General features: G+C 36.5%; 1 protein-coding gene across 1 annotated transcript in view; it reads right to left on the reverse strand.

Annotated features, from left to right (window-relative positions):
- Positions 1-216: 216 nt before the first annotated feature.
- The window catches only part of LOC138693956 (uncharacterized), a 250,879-nt gene continuing 224,921 nt past the window's right edge, over positions 217-26,174 (reverse strand). Inside the window, exons 13-16 of the mRNA XM_069817684.1 lie at positions 14,653-14,698; positions 7,533-7,575; positions 3,494-3,532; positions 217-330 (exon numbers count right to left, since the gene is read on the reverse strand). Coding sequence (XP_069673785.1) covers positions 14,654-14,698 — 45 coding nt within the window. The 3' untranslated portion in view covers positions 217-330; positions 3,494-3,532; positions 7,533-7,575; position 14,653. The remainder of the gene's footprint in view (positions 331-3,493; positions 3,533-7,532; positions 7,576-14,652; positions 14,699-26,174) is intronic.

Here is a 26,174-nt window from a genome sequence, read left to right on the forward strand (position 1 = left end):
TGGCCTTCGTGAATGGGCGGCTGTGGCCTGCGTGACTGGGCGGCTGTGGCCTGCGTGACTGGGCGGCTGTGGCCTTCGTGACTGGGCGACTGTGGCCTGCGTGACTGGGCGGCTGTGGCCTTCGTGACTGGGCGGCTGTGGCCTGCGTGACTGGGCGGCTGTGGCCTTCGTGACTGGGCGGCTGTGGCCTGCGTGACTGGGCGGCTGTGGCCTGCGTGACTGGGCGGCTGTGGCCTTCGTGACTGGGCGGCTGTGGCCTTCGTGACTGGGCGGCTGTGGCCTTCGTGACTGGGCGGCTGTGGCCTTCGTGACTGGGCGGTTTCTGAGAGGCTGTGTGGCAGGATCAAATGCTGGGTAACTTTCGATGCTGGACCCCGGACCTATTTTCACCTCCATTATCACCTTCATCTCATTCAGACGCTATATAATCTAAGATATTGATACAGCGTCGCAAAATAACCTACTAAAAAATTAAATAATCTTTTATTCGGAATTTTTAATTTTTTATTTCTGTGTGTTAAAGTTTTTCTAAAAGTGATTTTGTTAGAAATAATGATTAGTTAGCATTTCTTCCAGATGCTCGTTGCAGTATAGGTGATGTTCGAATACTGTATTTGAATTTCAACAAATGACTAAAATCAGGTTTATTAGTTTTTTTATTCGGTTGTTTAACGAAGATAGATTATTTAGCGTCGATGGGATTAGTGATAGCGAAATTGTATTTGGCGAGCAGAGGCCGAGGATTCGCCATAGATTACCCAAAATTTGGAAAAAACTGAACTAAGCGATAATCGAACCCACGCCCGAGCGCAACTCCGGATTGGCAGGCAAGCGCCTTAGCAGATTGAGCTATGCCGGGGCGAATTTTAATTTTCATATTTTTTATAAATTAATTTTTATTTTATTAAAAACAAACGTTATTGAATTGCTCATTGTTGTAGGCCTAAGTATTGTATTCTAATATTTAATTTTCAATAACTAACTGAAATTATTTCCAATTTATATTATAGTACTTCGACATTCATTGCTTGTAAATGTGTTTTCCTTACTTACTGGCTTTTAAGGAACCCGGAGGTTCATTGCCGCCCTCACATAAGCCCGCCATTGGTCCCTATCCTGAAAAAAAGATTAATCCAGCCTCTATCATCATAACCCACCTCCCTCAAATCCATTTTTATATTATCTTCCCATCTACGTCTCGGCCTCCTCAAAGGTCTTTTTCTCTCCGGCCTCCCAGCTAACACTCTATATGCATTTCTGGATTCGCCCATACGTGCTACATGCCCTGCCCATCTCAAACGTCTGGATTTAATATTTCTAATTATGTCAGGTGAAGAATACAATGCGTGCAGTTCTGTGTTGTGTAACTTTCTCCATTCTCCTGTAACTTCATCCCTCTTAGCCCCAAATATTTTCCTAAGCACCTTATTCTCAATCATCCTTAATCTCAGTTCCTGTCTCAAAATGAGAGTCCGAGTTTCACAACCATACAGATCGTAATGGTAAATATGAACTCAATGTTGGAGCTGCTGTTTGTCGTGGCGAGTGAGGCGGTCAGTAGGCTATAAGATAGAAGAGGAGAGACGAGTTACAAGGGCAGTGGGTGCTGAATATGATAGAAATTACGATTTGTAGTGTTTAGGTTTTGCGAGCTGCTGTTGAAACATTGGAAATATTTGATGCAGAATCTGTACTAAACACTAATTATGAATATTGTTCACAATCTGAATCGTGCTCAAGATGAGCTGGAGATACGCATTATTATGTACAGGGACGAAAAGGACCTCGTCAGCAGGACGTAAATAAACAAATGAACGAATGAATGAAATAAGTGAATAAATAAGTAAATAATAAATAAATAAATAAATAAATGAATAAAGTAGGTAGGTAAGTAATAAAGTAAGTAAGTAAATGGTACATTTACAAATAGTCATAATTCATCACAAGTTAAAAATGTATAACACCAATTTGTATGACACTTTCAACACAAAGCACTTAATAAACGGAGTTGTCTCAACTCTACAGGCTCTACCCTCACACTGTTTATAGAGGTTCAACCTTATCCCCAGCCACGCAATTAACTTATACTGTACTGTGTAGCAGAGTGAGCGGATAGGTTTCGTCTTCCTACCACTATTTACAGCTGAATATATGTTATAACAATAAGTAGCCAATGCCAAGGAAGAAACTGCTGACCCCTCACGTCCACTGGCCCGTATCACCCAGCAGATATGGGAGTAACTTGTGTCAGCACGATAATGTTTGCAGTAAATTAAAGCATTATGTAATACTAACACAGAACAGAAACTTGGAAATGTTTTCGTCTACTTATGGCTGACTTAAATACAGGACAAAAATTTTCAAAAGTTTTCATAATAGCAGACTATTACACATTTCTCGAGTCTACACGAGTGTTTGCTCTCCAAAGATTTGAGACATGAACATTACCACGGAGACCTGCGTGATATTACCATATTTCCACACTAAGCGTGCATCGTACCAGCTCTGAAATCTATTCCTCGACTGCTACCGATAATGTATTGTTACATACTTTCTTGAACACTGATTGGCCTTTCTACCCCTTTAAGAGTTCATTATAATTTACAATCTCCAAATCTAATAAAATTATTTCATACGACTTTGTGATTCATTTCCTCCATATTCATGGTTGTTTCTGAACTATTCCGAATCTTATTCTTTTTGTTGAATTTCTACACTGATTGTCCATCACAGTTTTAGAAGCCCCTTAGTCAAATGCGACTCTACGGCTTAAAACCCGTATGATATATAAATTTGGCAAAATATTAATTGTTAGGATGAGTATAATATTCTTAATATGCAGTCATAACTTTGTGAAACGCAAACGATCTCATAACGCTTCTCTGTAAAATTCTGAAATGCAGATCAGATGATATATTGTAAGGTGACGACATTTAATAAGGAACTTATTAGTTTTGAACCACACAATGAACCTTGTAGGCTATTGTCTGTTAGTTGCGTAGGACTAACACATATTCTGATCACAACATAATTGTTTTGAGGTATTAACTATTTAAGGTTAACAAGGACGTTCAATAAAATGAGAATGTTTAAAAACAAAGAGTGGCACTCCTGTGGGAAGGGGGCAAGGGGATTCGAATAAGAAGAATGGAGTTGGAAAAGAAAAGAAATAAAGAAGAAAAAAGATGACGAAAGACGTGTATTTATCTATTATTTTGCGATTTGTGTGGTTTTTAAGTCATTCAATTTTATACTGGATCCATATGAATATATTTTTACAGTATGCTTTTATTTAAAATATCTTTAATGTTCGAAGAATCGTAACTTGTATTTGGAGTGTATCTAAACATTCCCACCAGGTAATTAATTTCTGTTCTTCATCCACGTTTGAATTTTAGAGCTTCGATGTTGCTTTTATCTCTGATTACGGATAGCCCGCCCACACTACATTTGTAGGAGTACCACTGGAAACAAACGAAAAATATGAACTCACCTTCTATTGTTACACTTATAATTTTTTCTTAATTGTGATCTGTAAAGAGAAGAAAAAACATTCTGTTTAAATACAGGTAAGCGAGATTAATTAGATGAGATGCAGGCATTGAGCTTAATACAAATTGGGCCATTCCATGCAAAATTTTAAGATTATCCCAGCGATGCCATGAATTTTTTGGGCTTTTAATATAATAATGTTATTATGAAAATAAATTAAACTGCCAACTATGGCCGCCATATCATTAATATTTTAGTCATACGGATGACTGAAAAATGGGTGGCAGTTACATGTTATCCATTATTTAAAATATTCTAGACACCCTATACGAAGTGTCATCGAAACTAAACAGACGCCATTGTAAACCTGAATAACCATATTTTAATACCTTAAAGACTAATCCGAATAATATTAAGGCGTGCTCATAAAAACACCTCATTGAAAAAAAGAAATAGTTTTATAGTCGAATGCAACAAATTGAATTCATGCGAATTTCATTCGTATTGAAGAAAATCTTATTCCTAATCCATATCCCATGTTTTATGACTTTATCTAAAAAAACCTGTGAATAATTAAATTAATAAAATTATTAATTTTTTTCCGACGGTTGAAAATCGCTTGCTATGTGTGGCGGTCGTAGACTTCATTACGATGAATAATCTCAAACGTCCGTCTCCCTGACCTTGATCGCGCAACATTCTGTACGACGGGAGAGTCTACCTGCTGAGCTCCTTTGTTCGGGTGAGTTATTTTTATTAAAAACTGACATGATATTTAAGTTACTATTCTGAAATTTTCACAGTGGAATCAATATACCCTAAAGAATTAAGGACATATTTTTTCGTCTGTAAAAATGAATTGCATTTTGTGTTCTATATTTTTTTCGTTTTAAGGGCATTTATAAACAAGGCTCTCATTTTTCGAATTGCATTGAAATCACTTTTCCATCTTCCTTTACATAGTAAGAAAACTTCAATGAATGAAACCGTGTTCTTTGTTAAACCAATATTTTAAATTGTGATTGCTGCCAAACTATGAAAGATATAAATGTAGTATTGCTTGAAATTCATATTTAGAACATGCAGAATAACCTGCTACAATATTTTTAACTTTTGAGACATCATGGTTCAAAAACATACTTTTTTGCATGGAATGACCCAATTATGCTTGGTCGTGTTTTACCAGCGGCTGTTGAAGTATAAGAAATACCAAGTGTACAACTGCGTACTCAACAGTAATTAGAAATATTATCTGCAATCTGAATCTTTCCGGAGCTGAAAGTGAGAAACACATACGTACAAAGATGAAAAGGCATCATCAGCACGTAGATAAATAGATAAATAAATAAATAAATAAATAAAATAAATAAATACATAAATAAATACATAGATAGATAAACAAATAAAATAGGCAGGCAGGCAGACAGACAGACAGACAGACAGAGAGACAGGCAGACAGACAGACAGACAGGCAGACAGAGAGACAGGCAGACAGAGAGACAGACAGACAGACAGACAGACAGACAGACAGACAGACAGACAGACAGACAGACAGACAGACAGACAGACAGACAGATAGATAGATAGATAGATAGATAGATAGATAGATAGATAGATAGATAGATAGATAGATAGATAGATAGATAGATAGATAGATAGATAGATAGATAGATAGATAGATAGATAGATAGATAGATAGATAGATAGATAGATAAATACAGACGTGGACAAATTATTTGACTAAATTAATTATATGTGCAACGAAGCTGTATTTATCGTTAGAAATAATGAACAAAAATGTATTTTGCACAGATGTAATGAACAGAAAATTGAGTCTGGAGGTTACTAATATTTTGTGAACATTCCCTTATTCTTTATTAACACGTTGATTTTGTCAGGGATGCTGGAAACCAAAGTTTGACACTTTCTTTGAAAATCAGCATCATTTAGCCAGATATGAGACAGTGCTTGAATGAGTCCACGTTTTGTTATAAGCCTCTTTTTGTTGACTTTCTCCTTCAGTGTAGATCACAGATTTTCAATTTCGTTCATGTCCGGTCTTCTTGCAGGCCATGGGAGAATATCTTTTGCAGTAGTATATAATTAAAACACCAGTAGTACCAACTTAGCCAGAACAAATATACTTAACCTTTGGAAAAATATACCAGAAAGTGTAAACAATCACATTTAAAACAATGGAGACTCTGTGAATTATATTGATAGTTGATATGACGAATTGTAGGCTATTATGTTTCCAAGAAAAAGTTTCAGTCTAATAATTTGTCCACGTCTGTAAATAGATAAATAGGTAAATAACTAAGTCGATTGCACAAATAAAACTTCTTGCAGCTGACCGGGATCAATATAAAAATGGATCAGAGGCAAGCCCTCCACGCTGCTTAGGCGGCAATAAGGAGGTAGTGAAAAAAGAAGAAGAGGAAGAAGTAAATAAATAAATGAATAAATAGATAAAAAGAAAACATATAAATAAATATATAACTAAATAAACAAATAAATGGTAAATTTACTATGAGTAGTAAATCATCACAAGTTTAGAAATATAATACCAATTTGTACAACACTAATCTACACAAAATAAAATGCACTTAATATTGTGTGTTATTTCTCTTGAAACAACTGTACTGACTACCATCACACTGTGTATGGCTGTTATATACTGAACTATGTAGCAGAGTGGGCGGATGGGCTGCTGCTTCCTACACTATTGACAGCTGAATGTGATTAATAACCATCACGTCCACATGCCGCGGATCAGTCAACAGATAGGGAATGCATCAAGACTTTCTGAGCCAAAGGGAATAAGAAGGGATACTTGGAATCGTTCCTGTTCCAGTGCAATATATAAATTTGTTCGTCAGCATATGCCTGACTTATGAACACGGACAAGACTTTGGAAAAGTTTCAGTAATACCAATCGATTACAAATTCCGTCAGTCTGCATTCATGTTTTTCCTAATGATTTGAGACACCCAAAACTAACATACAGGTCTGCGAGAATATTACCATATTTCCAAACTATACGCAAATTGTACCAGCCCTGAAATCCATTCCTCGACATCTACGGGTACTGTACTGTTACATACTTTCTTAAACATTGCCCAGTCCAATCCATTAACGTTTTATTATAGCTGGCAATCTCCAGAACTAATACACCTCTCTGATTTCATTTCCTCTATAATCATTTCTGTTTCTCAAGCTGATTGTGGTTGTTGCATATCTACATTGACGTCTGTCACATTTGTAGAAGCCCCGTAGCAAGTTGAGACAAATGCCGCCATGGCTTAAACTGCGTTTAGTACATGAAATTGGCAAAATATTAATTGTGAAGATGAGTACAATATTCTGAATGTGAATGTGAAAATTGTGCTGATAAACGGACTCATAACGATTAGCTGTAACTTTATGAAGTTCCGATCAGATCATATAAGGCCTCAACACTTAATAATAAATGACTGTTTGAAAACAAAGAGTGGTATTCCCACGGAAAGAGCGGATAGGGGCTCATGCGCACCCAAATAAAAGAAGAAGCAGGAAAAGGAAACAAAAAAAAAAAGAAAGAAGACGAAAGATTTATATTGCTTTGATGTGTATGTATCTATTATTGTGGGAAGTGTGTGATTTCTAAATCATTTAACCTTATATTGCATCCACGTGAATAGATTTTTACAATATACTTTTATTTAAAGAATGTCAAAATGTTTACGATGTTCGAAGGTTCGTAACTTATTTAACCTTATATTGCATCCACGTGAATAGATTTTTACAATATACTTTTCTTTAAAGAATGTCAAAATGTTTACGATGTTCGAAGGTTCGTAACTTATATTTGGAGTGTATCTAAAAGCCCCAACCATTCCCACCAGCGAATTACTTCCTATACTTCTTAGTCCCTCCGCTCTTTGAGTAAGGAAACAGTTTCACAGCTTCAATGTTGCTTTATGTATCTGATTACAGATAGCCGCCCACACTATATTTCTGGGTGTGCCATTGGAAAGAAGTAACGATAAACATGAACTTACCTTTGTTATATCTGACAGTGAATTTTGACGTGATGTTTGTGATCTGTAAGAGAAGAAATAACATTTTGAGGTAAATAACATTAATTAGATGAGATGAAGGCATGGAACAAAACAGAAATTATGCTTGGCCGTCTTTTAGGTTTTTTTCCAGATGCTGTTGAAACATTAAAAATATCTGGTGTAGAACTGTGTACTTAACAGCGATTAGAAACATTGTTGACAATCTGAATCGTTCTGGAGTTGGGATTGAGAAACGCATAGGTACAAAAATGAAAAAGGCCAAATCATCACGTAAATACATAGTCTAAATAAATGAAGAGCTGAGAGCCGTGGTGGACCAAGTGCCATTTTCATGAAACTCAGAAAAACTGAGGTAAAGTTAAATACATAAGATAATTCATTGAATACATATTAATAAGTAATTATTAATTTAATATATAAAAAAGATATTGATGAAATTGTATATATGACATAAAAACAAAGAACATACATTTCGCCCTAATTATAATATCATGAAATTACACGTATTTCAAAGCCTTGGAGTTGGCCCACTAGGGCAGTACATTTATCTTGTCTAAACAATAATGTGCTAGTGGGCCATCTCCAAAAGCTGGTTGAGTGTGTACTTGTGCTTTTCTAAATTTTGGAAAAACTCCGTCTAGCTCATTTAGAGAATAACAAAATTTAATTTTCATTGGTTCAGCTGATTCGCACCTGAGCCATTTATTTTTGTTACCATCTGTAGTGTCTTTGCACACCAAGAAATTGCATTTTGCAATATCTTTGATATGAATTAAGGTCGACTGTTTCAGTTCCTTTACTAGAAAGTCTTTTCTTTCTTTTACAGTGTTGCATTAATACACATAATGGTCTACGATAAAGAGATGATTGGCTTTGCGTTTAGCTGATTCAATAGTGCTGAAATCCCCGTCATTAGGGAGGAAAGAATGTCCAAATTCTAGAAATTTATGGTCTATTTCTGAAACTCTGAAAGATGGGTTATTTTAATATACTTGTGGCTTGCTTCAGCATTTACTAGTTTTAAGGTATGACAATAGATATGATCCCAATTCACATCCCCCCCTCCGAGCAATGTTTTCTCTTCACAAATAGCCTAACGTTATGCACTCCAACGTTTTATATGCAAATTGAAGTACATCGTTTTGCATCCTCGGATATTAGTGTCATCGTACAAATAAAAATTAATTTTACCATAGGGAGACGTAGACTACATTTATAGAGATAACAATTTAAACTTGTTTCCTGGTTGAAAAATTCGCCATCTTTTGAAATATAATATTTTAAATTGAATGAAAATTAATTTATTAAATATTATTTTTTCATTTCATTATAAATTAATACATACTCAAACGGAGTTAGGTAAAATTGTACAGTACACCGCTAGATTAATGAAATTTTAGTAGCTCAGAAAGAAGGTTTTCATATTAAAACAGGCAATTATTGAAATAAGTACCTTGTTTATGAATACACTGCAAATATAATTTTTGAAGTTACGATACGTACTTTTAACTTAATATAATATACTTTTGACTACCTTCTACATCAGCAGATTCTCTGTGCCTCTTTATATTCATCATATGAACCATTGCTGCAATATCTGCAGTTGCTGAACGTATTGACGAGAATGTGTCATGCACATGTGTCTCCATCATTCTCATCATCCAAGCGTTCGACACAACATAACCCACATCTGCAGTCTTTGTCAGTGAACATTTTCACGGACACAGGATTTCCACTTGCATTTACGTACTCTTGGCCACTATTTATTTTCCTTTTTCGTACATACTTTTTCCACTCGTCACAGTTTTCACACGCTTCCTCGATTTCACCTTAGTCGAGTTATTTTCTTCCAATTGGTCTGCCATGTTCTACATCAAGTCACGTGACAAGAAGCAGCAACTTTCATTGGACCTTAGGATATGGCCCACTCTTTTTCTCAAAAGAACTGGCATTTGCTTGAGAGAGTATTTTTGTTGCTTTAATTATTTCATAACGTGAGGGATTTGGACCAAATGACGCTATCTGTTGAGTACGTGAGTCAGCAGGCAATCAAAAGATGAGATAAGCTTCAAAACTCTGAAAATGGATTTGGCCCACTATGGCTCTCAAACCTTCAAATCTATACTAATAATAAATTCTGTAACCGAAATTTTTCTGGTAATTTTAGCTTTTATAAACATATTTGGTGTTTAACATGTATAATTAACTGCCATGAGACCAAAAATTGCATTTTTCACATTTTTGTTTGTATGTTTGTCTGTCTGTCTGGTTGTTTGTTACCTTTTCACGCGATAATGGCTGAACAGATTTATATGAAGATTGGAATATAAATTAAGTTCGTTCTAACTTAGAGTTTAGGCTGTAAGACATTAAAAATACTTTATTTAAAAGAAGGTTATAAGGTGGCCTGAATTATATAAAGCGAAATAAGTATATCCAATTTTACTGAATGAAAAATGTTACACAACAAAAGTCTCTTTAAAAGCTATGTCCGATAAGTTTTATTGTATGCAAAATTTTGATAAGACTGATATTTAAAGAGATATAAGTTTTAAAATAAAAACACGTTTTATCAGTGGCGCCTTAGACAAATAGGCTGTAATGAAATGAAAACAAATGACTCCGTCTATTTAAGTCGAACTTGCATACAAAAAGCGGGGAATATTATTCATTTAACACTATTCTTATATGGATATATTTTTATTCTATGATAAATGTTTTTTCAATATTAATATATAGAGTATGTTTGTGTGTTTTTATGAAATAATCTCAGTAGCTACTTAACCGATTGGGATAATTCCTTTGCTCTAGATGGAGATAATACTACATGAGGACTGAGTTAAGATTAACATAGATACTTATGCACAGAAAACTTGATATTCTGTCGAAACATTGCATAGCTTGATTATATAAACTTTATTAGGTTCACGTAAAATACTCTTAATTTTATACACTTCAGTTTCTTTTTGTCCAGAGAACATAATGGTACTTTTCAACAGTTTTGTCGCAAAGATGAATAATTTTACTGAACCAAAAATATGCACATATGAAGTAAAAATTAGTATTTTACCGCTGAGCTCACTGCAGCTGAGTTACTTTAAAAAGTGTCACGAAATTGCATTCCTGCGCTAATAATTTACCCATATTCGTTTCGTGTGTTTCTTAAAATAATATTTATGTACCACATTCATTTCAATTTTTAAATTTACATAAACAATGATGCACAACCAAACAAGTTGGTTCAGACGGCAGAGTTTGAGACTCGCATTCGGGAGATCATGGGTTCAAACTCTGTTTCCGACCAATTTGACTGGGGTTTTTCATGGTTTCTCTTAGTTATAAAGGCAAATGCCAGATTGGAAATTTACTTGCCATGATTCATCCCCGCCTCAATTATCAATATAGGCCTAATAAACACATTAATCAAAATCTGTGATCAGTTACATGAACACAAGCCATCTAAAACACACAATAGAAATAGGAACTCAACAAGAGTAAAAACGGCCTGCTGATATACCCACACATTCTAAACACGCGACATGACCACGGATGGCTGATGTCAAAGCGTGTATAAATAAACTTAAATTATAAAAGATACACATTTCGGGCAACATAAAAAATTAACTTCATACACAATCCACGCTATATTGACATTAATTGGGAGTGATTTATTAAAGGATGCATTGAAGACTAATTTAGAAAAATGTTAAACGAATTATGCTTCATCAAAAGCGGATATTCTCTGAACCAAACTATCCTGTTTTAATTATGTTCAAATAATAATAATAATTAAGAAACATCTGAAAGGATATTATCCTTGCATCAAATGAGTGCTGTCTGGACCAGATGATCGTGAGGAGCAGAAAACACTTCAAAACGTAGGCCACACTGAAGAAATACAACTTACAGATACATTATACAACTCACAGTAACGAATATGGCAGACACGAAGAGAAGAGCGTGCAGCATTAATTCAACAATTGAAGGGAAATGAGCTAGATGTTGTTTAAGATGACAGTACTGACGAATCGGCTATGCGACTCGGTTATAAAATTTCACTTTTAATGGTAAGAAATTAGAAACCTTTTAAAGATTGAAATTTTGAAGAATGTTTAATTAGAACTGAAGAACTTTTCTCAAGTGTAGGAGTTTGAATCTATCAGCTTGTCTCCTTCCACCGTGATGCATCCCATCCGAGGTCTAGCCGAGGATGTTCAAGTGGAACTAGTAATTATTATTGTCAGTCTTTCATTTGTTATTCTTTCGCAGTAGATGAAAATACTTATGTAAACGATAATCCCCAACTGGTGATTTTTGTAAGAGACGTTATTGAAAACCTTCAGATTAAGGAGAGCTCTTAATTTACATATTGTTCTCATAAAGGATGCTACTACTGGTTCCGATATTTTCATCTAGAGGCTGTAGAAATTATTTTGGATTTCCTTGGAATAAACTTATATCCTTGGCAACCAATGGTGCTCCTTCCATGGTTGGAAGTAAAACGGGTGTAATAAGGAGTCTAAGGGACGAAGTGAAAAGCATTAATTTTATCCCATGAAGTTATTTCGATTCACTGCATTATACAACAACAGAATTCATGTGTGAAACAAATAAAAAATTGTGTTATAGAAGTAGCCCAGTTGGAAAAATCACCAACACAATTAAATCGAAAGGTCTCGCTCATCGTCAATTTAAGTCTTTCTTGACGAATGTAATAGCTAGTATGGCGATCTGTCATATTATAGTAAAGTGCGGTGAGTAATGTGGCAAATTATTGGATAGGTTCTTTGAACTGAGGGAGGAAACATCATCGTTCACGAAGAAAAAAGAAAAGCCTGAATCATAAGTGAAAAATGAAAAAATGGATTTGTGAATTTGCCTTCTTAATGGAATTATCTGAATGCTTTAAATTGTTTTCTACAAGGTAACAACAAGATTATTACAAAGTTATATCACAGAGTGAAGGAGTTTAATACGAAAACACCTCGAATTATGGAATGTTAGTTTAACCAAAAGGATAAGTCACAGCACATTTTTCAAAATTAACAACGATATAGGCATACTGGTTTCTTAAGACTTTGGATTTCGAAGAATATATTCACACATCACGCGATCTGCGCCAGGAATTATTTTATATATTTAAAGACTACGAAAATTTTCAATTTGATTTTCGATTATTATTTGTAATTGAAACTTATTGATTTACTTTACGATACTGAATTCAAGGGCAAATATCAAAATAAAAGAAGTTATCAGACTTTTATATGAACTTTCTATGCATTAGAATTCCCCGATTGTACAGACATCCATTTTCGGATTCACATATCTGTGCGAACAGTAATTTTTTCATATGATGAAGATAAACTAGCCATGTCATGGAAGCCAAGTATCGGATCACAACTTAAAATGTGCTGTCACATTATGCACTATACAAACAACAGTCCCAAAAGTTGAGAAATTGCTGAGGGAAAAGAGAATTAAACAAATCCCGAAAAATCAGTGCTAATGCCAGTGTTGAGTGAAGTTAATTCTGCATTACTATTCCTCGGGTTTTTATGTGTCTGTTCAACACGTTCTAGCAGAAGCAGTTTACACATTTACAGTAACTGTCAGGCATCGCCCGAATAATTAACATGAAATGTGTATTACATTTCTGAAAGTAATTATAAATTTATTAACTTCTAACTTTGTTGAAAACAGGCTACAATGTTTTTCAAATTGCTTAAGATAGTTTATTTAGTTATTTCTATTTAGCCCGTGTCTTTTATCATCAGAAAACAATCATAAACCTATGCAGTAAATTCATATTGTGGTGCCGCCGCTGAACGTCTTACCTGCCCTGTTACGACTTTCCCTTGCCGAGAGGGCGAGCGGGCAAAGCTTGATGACGACACAGTGCTCTGAGTTGGGGACCACTGATCTATCACCATGTAATTTCCGCTTTCGTATGTCCCTCTCCTAAGTTCCAAGTTCCAGCCTTATTAGAAAGTATATCGTATGTCATGTCACAATATACTATGTTGCGTTGTGCACACTCAACGATCAGCTGATACACTAACTGGCGGCTCAACCTTATCGTCATCATCTGTTAATGCAGTCCAGTCGCAACATCAATGGCTCCACAGGCGCGCTCAGCCCCTACCTCTTCGAATAACAACGTCGAGGTAGTCGGAGATAATAATTCAAGTCGCAATTTACCAATGCAAGAGGTTGGTAAACATTTCAAACCCCCTTTGATGCCTCAAAACAGTTTGTTGAGGATTATGAATATTTTTATATCAAATTTTTTAAAATATTTACAACAAGAAGATGTGAACTCCGTGGAAATGTCAATGGGCTTCAAGCTTAAATATCCAGACTTCGCCCAAGTGTCCCTGTGATGTATCTGGGAGCCTACCAACAGCGCAGATGCTGAGGGATTTTTCAGTAAACACAATTGAATGTAGGAAGTGATAAGAGAACACGAATAACAGAACAACAGGTGTGTTCTATGATATCTTTGTTACCGATTCATGAACATGATTAACAGAGTCATAAATAAAATTAGTATATCTATGTAAGTATGATTTTAATTCCACACTGATATTATCAAAAGACGTTGCCAATCCTTCTATATTGACATGGAGTCCATGCTATCCTTAAAAACGCAAAATGTTAAATGTTAAAATCAAAATGCTAAATTTATAATTTCAAATTGATAAGAATCGCCACCCCTAACAATGTAGCCTTTGTAGGTTTATTCTCTTAAGATCTAATCACCAGTAGCAATAATTCAGGTTGATGGTGACGATAAAAAACAAAAGATACGAGAACAAATCAAAGAGACGTATAAACAATTGAATACTCTTCCAAATTTAAGTACCATCATAAAGGGGTGTCATTTGAAATTTCCATGGGCCTCGGGGGGTGGGGGTGAGTGAGAGAAAACTAAACTACAATTAACATTAATTTTAAACTTCACCCTCAATATCTAAATTGACTTGCTTCTCGGTTAAATTAAATTTAATTGAAATAAATAATTATTTAGAGTAGCAAGTTTTTAAATGAACTCCTTGCATATAATGTTACCGTGATCTATGTATAACGAAGTATTACTTACTTTAACAGACGCGAATTACTTTCATCACCCTGTCTTCCGAAATGGCCTGTGAAACAAAAGAAAACAGTAATTACGGTCAAAAAAGTGTCACTGGATTATATATTCCACTGCATTTATCAATACACATTAAGATATAGCAGGCTAGTCTATGCGGTATGACTGAGCACAGTTACGTTCAGTAACTAGACAGCATCACATTTTCTTAAAGTATCTTCTGGGAAATAGCTGGCTCAAAGAATATTAATAATTTCAAATCTCCAAAACGTTCAAGACAGAAAAATTTTGATAAATACAAGCTAGATATTTTGATAATTTGTCACTACACACGTATACAGGACAAAGGGGGATGGGAACTCATGCTGCGCTCCTGGCGCCCATGAGAGTAAAGATCGAGAGTTTATTTCTGGACGTGAAGGAGATGAATTGAAATGAAAGAGAGGGGAATGGGAGTACAAACTTTAAAAGGTACGCGAGAACGAGTCCTTGCAAAAGAGTTTGGGGCTGAGAAAAACTGAATATGTGAGCTCCAAGCCTGTTGATCACTTGTCTCACTTCGAGTTTCGCTGCCTAGCTGAAGGAGTTATAGAAAATTTTGAAGGAGAAAAACTCCGAAAGTGGAAGTAAGCTAGCAGCTACCACATAACGGGGGAGGGCAAGCTGTCTGTGTCCTCCCGCAGTGCGAGTAGAGTCGAGTAACCTCGCTCATGCGAGAGGGAAATGCATGACAGGACATCTACAGTATGTCCAAAATTTAAGTTTGAAAAAATACCGGCATCTTTATGGGGTAGGCAATGTAGGCCCGTAGCTCATTTCCCGACATTTGTCTTAGCACCTTAGAAAACCATGGAAATACCTTAGAAAGAGTTAGTTGTCTCAATTTCAGAGTCTAGCCAATTTGCTCTTAGGTGATGTGATTCAATTTGATTATGACGCGATGGGCAGGATAAGTTGTCTCGATTTAGGAGACTAGTCAAGTGGCTCTTTTTAACTGTATTAAAGAGGCGTCCATTTCCAAATGCCAGAAATGTTCGAAATTGAGATATTGGTATACCTGCATTTAGGTGATCATTCTCTATCTAAATATACACGTCTTATAGTTCCAAAACGTCTTTAAACCTGCTAAAAACCATTTGAAAATTACTAACAGATTCAAAATGCCCCTTGCCCACAACAGAAAATCAATCATGGCTGACTATAGCAGCTGTCATCAGTACAGAAACAAGTGGATCTTGTCCAATGGCGGAGCCTATGAAGAATGTGATATTTACTTCCAAACGTTCCCTTGTCCATTTCTCATTAAGATTTGTCATCTTTGGTTTAATGCTTACTTGTACAGGGAATTAAACATCTTCCTACAATAATTAAATATGTTTCTGTTGGTAGTACCTCAATAGGCACAGAGCATAAGAAACACATTAATTTGAACGACCAGTACAGCTGTGAAACATATTCAAAGTTGTATTGTTTTTTTTTTAAGTAAGTAGTGCATTGTAGGCTTTTTATTTTTCTCCTTACCGTACTTCAGGGGCGGTTCGTCCATAAGGGCGTAAGGGCACATGCCCTACCCTAACATTTTTGAGAAAATAGAGGTTTATATTTTACCATGATTTATTAAACAAATAATAGTCTGTTAATATCCGGTTCAAATCTATCACGTAGACTATGTATTTGTACAAGTTTCACTGTTGCACGGATTTCGCCCGCGTTTGCTAATAACTGTGAGGCATGCTGCTTGTCATCGGCCGCCGTGATGATTTCAGCGCTAGCAATTTAACTTCCATTGGCTCATCAGCAGGGTACCCAGGAGGAGCTGTTGCACCTAGGGACAAGTTGGAGACTTGGTTTATTTTCAAGGTTATGTGGTGGAATTTTTGTTTTCGCAGTTGACCACTTAAATTTCATCATTCTGCTCCTCCGTGAATGATTTACTTTTTGTTGAAGCAGCCTGAGAGATTTTATTTAAAAAACTGTTTTTGAACCTAAAACGCAAGTAATTTTCAAATTAATGAAATATTTTTAATTAATACTTTACATACACGATTAAAAACTTAAATACATATTTGTAAACGCTTGTCGCAACTTGTCTAATGAAATCTGGGTTTGTTTAAATAAACTTGGACTTCAAAACATCTCTTCCGATTCACTTCAAGTGAAAAAATTGAGACAAGAGCTCAGGGAGCGAGCATTTCAATCTTGGTGCTCTTTAAATCAGAAAGGGAAAGGCGTCATCCTCTATAAGGAGTTCACTCCCGCCCATAAATGGATCTGACGACCTGATCGCCTCACTAGCAGTGAATGGAGACAAGCTCTTAAAATGACAGCTAATGTTTGTCCGCTGCGTGCTATACCAGGAAGGTCCCGAGACGGAAACCACTGTCGTCGTTGCGTCAGTGAGATTGAAACTCTTGGCCACGTTTTGGGTTCCTGTGCTTTCAGCGAGACACTGCGGAACTCTAGACATCACAGAATCAGGTCCATGATTGCCGAAGCCTTGAGGAAGAAAGGTCTCACTGTTCACGAAGAAGTCCATGGCATCTCTCAAGAGGGATCCTTCGGCGAATTGACATGCTTGCCATTCCACCAGGCTCTACATCCGCCGACATTATCGACCCGACAGTCAGGTTCGAGGCACAGGAACAACAGCCCGCTGACGTCCACGCAGAAAAATGCAGAATTTATGAGCCCACAGTTCCATTCTATTTGGAGAAATATCACCTCACCTCCATTGAAGTAGTTGGGCCAATGGTTGGCGCTAGGGGCACAATACCTCGCCTCTTTGCCAGTTTCTGCAAGAAGTTCCAGCTGAACAACGACTTCATTCGTGATGTTTCCCTTGCTGCTATCAGAGGATCACTTGCCATTTTAAAATAGTACATGTTCTTTGTTTCCTAAGAAGGAAGAACGTTTGTTTGAACGTCTAATCTATTTGTTTACTATGTTTAGGCCTGTTATGTGTATGCTATTATCTATACTTAATTTCCCTTTCTTGTTCGTTCCCCACATTTCTCTTTTGTGGTCTGTTTTGTTTTCACTCTGTGTGTTTGTTATGCTTTGTCCAACGAGGCAGTCCCGTTATTGGGAAAGCTGACAGACTGTCTTTCTTATTATTAGCTACAAACCTATTGAATTGTTTTCGATATGTCAGTCTTGAAAACTTGCTGAGACATATTTTACTGATTCCTGTGGTACCTAGGGATGGTGTACCTGGGGACAACTGTCTTCAGGTGGACCTCATTTTATTTTAAATAATTTCGTAAAAGAGTTACTCTTATGAGTAATCAAAAACAGTATTTAGTAATGACTTTTATGGGGTTCCATCTTCAATGGAAATGACACGCAGCAAATTAAAAATCTAGCGACAAACCCCAACAAACCTAAATTATGCTCTTCCCAGGAAAAAATAACTCGTAATCCTAAAAACGAAAGAAGAATGAAAAAGAAAGTTGAGTGAGAAGAGAAATATGTTGGATAAAATTCAGATATGGAAGAAGTTGAAGCCAATGCCATTTCAACTGTAAATGACACTGAGTTGATTGCTCAAGTGGATTTAGAAGAAATAAGAGAAGAAAATTTTGTTCTAATTCCTGTGGCAGGAAAGAAAGACTGGTTATACATTTTTTGTCGGTAGAATTTGTAAGAAAATTTGCGAAACAGAATTTGAAGTCCAGTATCTAAAGAAGACGGAATGGAAATATAGAAATTGGAAATTTATCCTTCGAAGAGATGGAAAATTTAAAATATCTTGGAGAAACAGTAACAAACATAAATGATACTCAGGAGGAAATTAAACGCAGGATAAATATGTTATTATTCGGTTGAGAAGCTTTTCTCATTTACTCTGGTGTCAAAAAATCTGAAAGTTAGAATTTAGAAAACAGTTATATTACCGATGTTCAGTAAGGTTTTGAAACTTGGACTCCCACTTTGAGAGAAGAACAGAGATTAAGGGTGTTTGAGAATAAGGTTCTTAGGAGAATAGTTGAGGCTAAGATGGATGAAGTTGCAGGAGAGTGGAGAAAGTTACACAACGTAGAACTGCACGCATTGTATCCTTCACCTGAAATAATTAGGATTCAGATGTTTGAGATGGACAGGGCATATAGCACGTATGGGCGAATCCAGAAATACATATAGAGTGTTAGTTGGTAGGACGGAGGGAAAAAACTGTGGGAAGGCCAAGACGTAGATGGGAGGATAATGTTAAAATTGATATGAGAGAGGTGGGATATGATGGTACAGACTGGATTAATCTTGCACAGGATAGGGACCGATGACGAGCTCATGTGAGGGCGGCAATGAAACTCCGGGTTCCTTAAAAGCCATAAGTAAGTATCTAAAGAAGTTTACTAAATATGACAATTCATTTATTTTTACATGATGAGCAATCAGAAATTTTTTACCTTCCTTCAGAGGATATTGTGATCAAACTTGCCCATCTTCTCAAAGGAAAGGTTCCAGGCTAAGGAGCACTACGGAATGTGTTTTAAAATTTCATTTGATAATAAGCAATTTATTTAATTGGAAAGCCTAATATTGTTTTCTGTCAATAAAATTGAGAACTATTTTAAAACCTTAAACTTAGCAACATTATCGCTATTGTTTAAAGGAAAAACCTATCATTAATAATAATTAGAAACAATAAATTATCTGTATTTTTTATAATTATAAACTTAATAAAATATTAGTTACATTAATATTATGTTGAACCATAGCCCAAGATATGTCATCTTATGTCCCAAGGTACATCAACCTGTGACCCAAGGTATATCACTCTGATGTGCCTAGGGACAGTATGTGGCACTTTAGGAAAATTTAAAAATATATATACAAAAAATTATTTAATTGAAACCTTAATTTTTTGTAAATGGTTTCGACTTAAGATATTATTGTTAACAAAAAAAAGTTAAGAAAACTTATACAAAAATTTTAAAAATATTAAATTTAAAAAACTGTCCTTAGGTGCAACAGCAAAGAAAGTAATTCCCTCTTCAGAAGTACGCTCAATAGGATGCCTTAGCAACTGTTTGTTGATAATGAATTGGGAAGGCAAGGAGCGAGCCGCACTGCTCGTCGTGTTTGTGCATCAGGAGTGCAGTGAAGTCGTTTTAAATCCTACTGTTTGTCACGGAATGCAGAAAATGAATGCAGTCAATTATTTGATTAATAAACCGTTCTCAACTCATCTCTTGAATGATAAAATTGTAATTAAAGATCTGGGTAGGTCGAATCCTGACATTAAAGTAGAACAAAGTTACTTGGAAGGCAAGATGGTGAAGAGGTCATTCAACTCGGAAATCTATTCGAAACATGACTGGCTGTGTGGTTGTGAGCTAAAAAATGCGCTATTTTGCTTCCCGTGTTTGTTGTTTGGAGGTGACATTTCATGGACTAAAACAGGTTGCGTCTTCAAACCACGAGAGCAATGTCATGGATCTGGCCGTGCTGGGGATTCAGAATATTGCAAGTCGACTGAGTTCTGCTTACAGACAGCAAACTGCACTTCACAACAAGAAAGCAGGAGGAAGCAGGCCTGTGTTGGTCTGCTTGTTAGTCGTGGTGCCTTGCTCTGCGCGGACTGATGAGTCGGACACTTCAACTGATCCAGGGACTTGTCGAGTTTAGTGCAGAATTGAACGAGTTATTGGGAATCCATTTAGACAAAGCAACAGCAATTAAAGAAACCTCAGAAACAATCCAAAATCATTTGCTGGACTGTATGCTTCAGGTTTGTCACGAATATATTTCCGAAGAAATTAAAGCTGCCAACTTTGTGGCGTTTATAGCAGATGAGTCATCTGATGTTTCACATATTTTTCAGATGGTCCTGGTATATCGTTACATTGTAAATGATAATGTGGTAGAAAGATTTTGGCGTTTTCTGAACGCGTCCAATCATGATGCAGAATTCCTCTCCGCCTGAAAGAAATTAATGCTCAATTAAGAGACATTCCGCATAAGTTAATTGCACAAAGTTACGATGGAGCTGCGGTTTTGAGTGGAGAAGAACGGCGAGTGAGACAGCATTACCCTCAAGCGTTTTAAGTGCTTTGTCATGCTCACCAACTTAATTTGGCCATGTCTCACGCGACTACAATAAACCGTGGAGTGCGCACATGTTTTTCTATTCTGAAAGGAATAAGTAGATTCTTTTCAAAATCACCACAGAGAACTAAGGTTCTGGATGAGGTGGTTGGTCGGCGTCTTCAAAGGGCAGCTCCTACGAGATGGAATTTTCACTCGCGGGCTGTTCTTATTGTTTACGAATGTCATAAAGAGTTAATAGAATGCATGGATGAAATTCAATCGCGGAGTGACATTAAGCAGCTTTGCACTATTTCACAAGCCAGTGGGTTGAAATTAATTTTGTAGGATGAAGAATTTAAATTCTGGCTACATTTCTTTTATATAATTATGCCACACGTTACATTCTGTTCAACAAACTATACCGAAAGTAACGGATCCTGTTCAAGTGAGAGAACACAAACTTTTTTGAAAATAACATCAAGATGACAAGGAACAATACAGAGAGATCTGCAGGGTGAAAGAAAGAAATGGAGTGTCCTGAAAACGAAACCACGAAGAAATGACCGGAAAAGGTTGCGTGAAGGAAGGGAGGTTTGAGATGTTATAATCACACAACCAAGTGAAAGATTCAGTTTCACTGGCCATCTCAGCGCTTATAACTTATTCGTGTCGGAAATGTTTCCTGAGTACTGTACATCATTTCCAACGAAACACCTCATATCAACTGTAGAAGCTTTCCCCTTCTGGATCAAAAGAAACTAGAAACTGAGCTTGAGGTGGTGTACAGAAGGGAAGAGTTCAGACCCGTGTCCGATATAATTCCAATGTTGAAATTTATAGTAAATACAAAGACCATCAGCATATTTGAAGAAACAGCTGCAAACAATAATAACAATTCTGATGTCAACATCTGAAGCAGAAAGGTGTTTTTCAACTCTAAAAGGAATAAAGATTTTTTGCGCAACACGATGCATCAGGACAGATTATCTTCCCTAGCCATGCTGCCAATAGAACGAAATCTGGTCATGGACGTACCTTATTGCAATAATAAAGTAATTGACACATTTGTCGCAATAAAAGGTAGAAGATTGGATTTCACCTATAAAATGTGACAAGACAAAGTGTAAAGTGTAAATAAGTGTTTATATGTGTATAGTGAGACTAATACTCGGTTTCACCAAGCTTCTTTAAATCAGCACAAACGACTTGTCAACAAATGGATCGTTTAATTTTAACGGGATCTTTAAAAGTTGACTGTTTCACCAAGCCTCGTATCTTTAAAAATAACAGGCGTTTACTAACGAGGGGATTTTGTACATGTATCTTGCATGTTTTGTTTTTCATACGACCATGGCTTCGAAATCGTGAATTTCATTGGTTACATATGATCATGGCTGACTTTGTTTGGCATGAGGAAACAATCATAAGCAAACGGGTAAGAGGCAGTAATTTTAAGAACATCTTCCTAAATACAACATGTTGTCATACCGCAATTAAAAACAAAAAGACAGCTGCTTCCAAATGTAAATAGTAGGAATGTAGAGCAGTTAAATTGTAACTTCTAAAGGAAATCTGAGAAAATTTAGCGGTCTATAAGGCCGACAGCTTCAAACTGATGCCACAATTAATTATATACAAAGCATTCTAAGCAGTTATAGGCTATTAGGCCTAAATTTAGGACGGGAAATCGCTCTTCCATAAATTGCATACCAATTTCCCACTGTATTTCATACAGATTTATGTAGTACCCTGTAACAATTTTGCCATGCTTGTGTGACAGGATTCAGGAGAGGTGTCATTAAATTGAATTTTAAGGGGTATCCATTGTCTCCTAAAAGAAAATCTCTTTGCACCCTTTTCATTTAAAAGGCATCCTCCTTTGGAATGTTGTGCTATCCGTGTAGACCGTAACATTATCTTAAACCGAGAAGAATATGTTGGAGAGGCGTTAAGTGGATGATTCCTATCTGTCGTATTCTAACCTATTACAACTAAACTAGCGCTGATGTAGTTCTGCTGGTTTCAGAAGTGAAAATCGTTGAATTTATAAGTGATTTTTTTTTGTGGTAATGCAGTTGATCGTATATGCAAGGCATAACAAAAACCTAAACTAATCAAACGTAACCTGTCACAGATTCGTATGAGTACGAAGGAAACTACCTCAGCGCTAGTTTAGCCACAATTTTTCTATGCGGAGCTTTACATAGGCCTATGTAATTGTTTGAATATTGAATGAAAAACAGGATCTTCTATTGCAGAATCTTTTGGCTATATTACTGCCAGAATATACGATTGGGACATGTACACAATCTATGTTGTCTGTGACAACAGAAAATTTAGCTATAAGCTATAGAAATAATGACTATTGTATTGTTGATGTACGTCTGATATTTTATTCACATATCTAGACAATACAGCTTTTGATACCCCGTTCATATCATCAATTATTATTTCAAAACTTCCCGCAACGTTATCTTAAAGCGAGAAGAATCTGTTGAAGAGGCATTAAGTGGGTGATTCCTATCTGTCGTATTCTAACCTATATTCAGTTTCTTCTAGCATCATTCTTACTACTTATTTCCTTAATGTGTAGCTTTCGTGGAATTCTTTATCACTTAAATCTTCAAAATGATTATTCCGAGTGTTATTACAACATATAAGTTCGTCATTATGCTTAAGTTCTAAATAAAGAACTTCATCACCGAATAATTACGTCCGCCATGTTGTTGACTTCTTAACGAATCGTCACTGTTTTAATGCGACGAATAGGTCCTAATAAATTAACGATGAATTTAAAGATGCGTTAGCAATAATGATACTTGGTGAAACACAAAAACTGACTAACGTGTCATTAAATTATTTAACGAGACGTTATAATGATAACGAAGGTTGGTGAAACCGGCCATAAGTGTTCTTTTACAATGTAAATAGTGTACCGGCACATAAACTGTCTTCAACATCACACACAGCAGCAACAACACGGCACATACTGACGACGACGACAAGCAGCATTACGTACTACGAGCCGCCACTGCCATACTATACTTTTATTCATATGTTCTCAGTTTAATCATTGTATTAATTATTATGTTTTGATTCATCATAGCGTTTATCAAGACTATGGATGACCGACAGCAGCCGTCTACAAATTTTGAGAGTAAGGTTAGGCGAGTATCTGGTCCAGTAACATCTTCACTTAAGGGACAAATTAAGGTAGACTGCTACATGGATGAAGAATGTAAATAAAGAGACAAGGTATTGTACAAAATGTCTACCAAAGTTTCTAATGTGTAAACACTTAAAGAGGAATGATTTCCACTGCTCCGAGTTAACCATAGGCCTACGAAAGTTTCATCAGTTAATTTGCCCCATAACAATCGACCACACTAAAATGAAACTTCAATGACACAACGTTGTTTTAAAGTATACTATAACAGAAACTCCAAAGAAAGACAGTTGTCGTGGTGATCGAAAACAAACCACGCAAGTTTGGACTAAATATTTAATGCCAATGACACGTGATGGCATTAGTTAAAGTTCGCAGGTCTGACTATAGCTCCCTCTGAAGCATACTTGAATAATTGTAAAGGAAAAATTGTTCCGGAGCCGGGTATCGATCCCGGGATCTTTGGCTTAGCTGACCAACGCTGTACCAACTGACATACCCAGGAACTACACCCAACACCGTCTCAACTTTTCCCATTACATCCACACACCTCAAGTGGGCTGACAAGGCGTCAGAAACCCAACTTTGAGTGCACACAAATTGTGTGACTTGAATTGTGGTCAAATCACACAGAGTTTGTGTGCACTCAAAGTTGGGTTTCTTGCGTCTTGTCAGCACACTTGAGGTGTGTGTATATACAAATATTTTTGAGTATTTCAGGCCTTGAGAAAAAAATTATTTTAAGGATATGCCGTGACCATTTTGCAACTGGCGAATGTGCTCAAGATAAACGTGGTGGAGACCACCGCTCTCACATGCATGAGGCAAAGAAAATCGCAATTAAAAATATATCGAAACACTTGTGCCTTTGGAATCCCATTACTGTAGAAACAAATAACATTATCTAGACAGTACTTTAACTATAAACAATTTTCATGACCTTTATGACAGTAGTTGTTCAGTCGAGTTAAAAGTTAATTACGAATATTTTAGAGATATTTCCGTGTTGGAGTGCAACCTAAGTTTCGACACTCCGACCACTGATTGTTGTTCTAAGTGTATCCAGTACGAGGAAAGAATGCAGATGGATAAGAATAATGTTGATCTTCAACTTGAATTTGTCAGTCACAAATTAGGGGAAATTAATGTTTAAACGCGTAAAAAGTGGCGAAGAAAATGCTCTAACACTAACATTTGATTGGCAAAAGAATCCTGCACTACCAAAACTGCTGGCTCAAGCAGCCTATTACTGAAGGCTGGTGCATTTATACGATTGAGGAGCGCTTGCGGGCGGTCATCAACTAACAGGCAGCCACGGGACGAGATCTTCGGACTGAGGGACATAGCTATAAAGACTCTTCACAAATAGCTTCTGCAATTTACCATAGTTTAACCATACTGAACCACATGACTACTGTGCAATGCGCCTCTTCGCCGATGGTTGTGGAGGCCAAAACAAGAACACAACGATGATCGGAATGTTAATAAAATGGCTTGTTTCAGAGGCTCCTCAATATAAAGGAAACAGAACACTTCCTTCCCACTGCCGGCCACCCGATCGGTAGGATAGAAGAAGAGCCGAAGACGCCAAAGGAATACTACAGTATGGTACACTGTTCAACATTGGACTGGAACACAAGTGTTGCAAAGATTCTAAAGAAACCAAATCTACGGCATTTTCGATTCTTAACCTATGGAACAATTTATTCTTAAACGTGGTGCCACACCAACAGAAAATGTTGTGGTTCAAGGAGTACTTCATTACAATGTGGAGATAAGTGCAGCAAGAAAAGTTTGCCCCTGAAACATGGATGCCGGCGCCTTCAAGAATGAATACTGGAGTGCGAAGAGGAATGACGTGCTGCACTTACTGATTCTGCACTTTGGAGAGGCCTGGGCAACAGTTGAATTTTACAAACAACTTAAGACTGACAGTGATGTTCAGGTTGAGTTGCTATCTGAAGATGAAATGAGACGGTTTCTGGAAGATCTTGATACTGTCAATGGCTATTTGTTATTTTGCTATTAATAGATAACTAAGATTTATCAAAATTCTGAATTGTGTTCCATTCATATTTTATTGAGTTCCTTTTCTCTTTGCCTTAGTGCAGATGACCGAAGTATAAATTCCTGTTATTTAGGCTTCTAAGACAGGAGGACAGGGAGGCCGGCGCTACTCCAGGTTTTGGTAGTGACGTCTCAACTCCATGAATCTCATTGGATAGTGCAACCGCTTTGAAATGATCTTGTCCTAACTTGGGCTAAACGTAATCACTCCTCATTGGTACCCCTCTTGCCCATCCATGGAATCATCATAGAGCCAATTGGCTAG

The sequence above is a fragment of the Periplaneta americana genome, unplaced genomic scaffold, assembly GCF_040183065.1.
Source record: "Periplaneta americana isolate PAMFEO1 unplaced genomic scaffold, P.americana_PAMFEO1_priV1 scaffold_26, whole genome shotgun sequence".
Taxonomy (NCBI): Eukaryota; Metazoa; Arthropoda; class Insecta; order Blattodea; family Blattidae; genus Periplaneta; species Periplaneta americana.